General features: G+C 42.1%; 1 protein-coding gene across 1 annotated transcript; it reads right to left on the minus strand.

The window, feature by feature from the left end:
* Positions 1-514: 514 nt before the first annotated feature.
* LOC111692883 (polypeptide N-acetylgalactosaminyltransferase 2-like) lies at positions 515-787 on the minus strand (the record flags this gene model as incomplete). Its single annotated transcript, XM_023457011.1, has 1 exon — positions 515-787. A coding segment is annotated over one exon (273 nt), but the record flags the coding sequence as incomplete, so codon positions are not given.
* Positions 788-853: the final 66 nt, after the last annotated feature.

Here is an 853-nt window from a genome sequence, read left to right on the forward strand (position 1 = left end):
TAACAAAAGATGTGCAATACATTGTAAATGCACCAAAAGAATATTTCAAAATGTTAAAAACTTTTTTCCTATTGTTGTGGCCATGGAAGGGTAGTTTTTAAGGATTTTTAGGGGTTGAAAAGTAATTAAATTTCATAAATAATATTAAAAAACACGAAAGGAACTTTATCCAACATATTTGAACATGAATTGAATCTTTAAAATAAGTAAATCTGCGATTTTCGCATTTTTTTCGTACAAGGGTAATTTTCACCCCCAAATAAAAACAGCACACATCTAGACTTTTGAAGTGGGGGGTCAGATGAGCTTGTACGCAAATTTTCAGGAAAATCCATGCTATCCGAAGAAACTGGGAGCTTTTACCTTATTTTCGCCTACAGTGACTGGACTATATAGAAATATAGAGTATTCTATACTCACGTTCTAGTCTTTCTAAATTTTTTAGCTCTAATAAGGCGACAAAAAGTCTTAAACATTTCATTTAGAGACCTACTAAAAAACAAGACAGCGCTACTCACATGGCGTTCCTGGTATCCGGAATCTCCCGGTTGCTGGGCAGGCTGTCGCTGGCCTCCTGGTTGAACCTGTTCCGGATGTAGGGGTCCTCCCCTTGGCGCAGGCCACCGCGGGCTATGTACCCAGCCTCGTCGAAGTAGTTCCACGTGAGGCGCCCGTCCGTGGTCTCGAAACTCTGGAGGGCCAAGGGGAAGCCCGGACCCGCGGCGCTCTCTTCCACCAGCGGCGACGCCGTGATGCCGTCCTTCAGTCGCAGTGCTTTGTTTTCAGTCTGGAGACAATAAGAGGAAAGTTGGAAAAACACATTTTTTCAAAGGAAAATTATTCCTAGAATGTT

This window comes from Anoplophora glabripennis, unplaced genomic scaffold (assembly GCF_000390285.2).
Source record: "Anoplophora glabripennis isolate ALB-LARVAE unplaced genomic scaffold, Agla_2.0 scaffold4489, whole genome shotgun sequence".
Lineage (NCBI taxonomy): Eukaryota > Metazoa > Arthropoda > Insecta > Coleoptera > Cerambycidae > Anoplophora > Anoplophora glabripennis.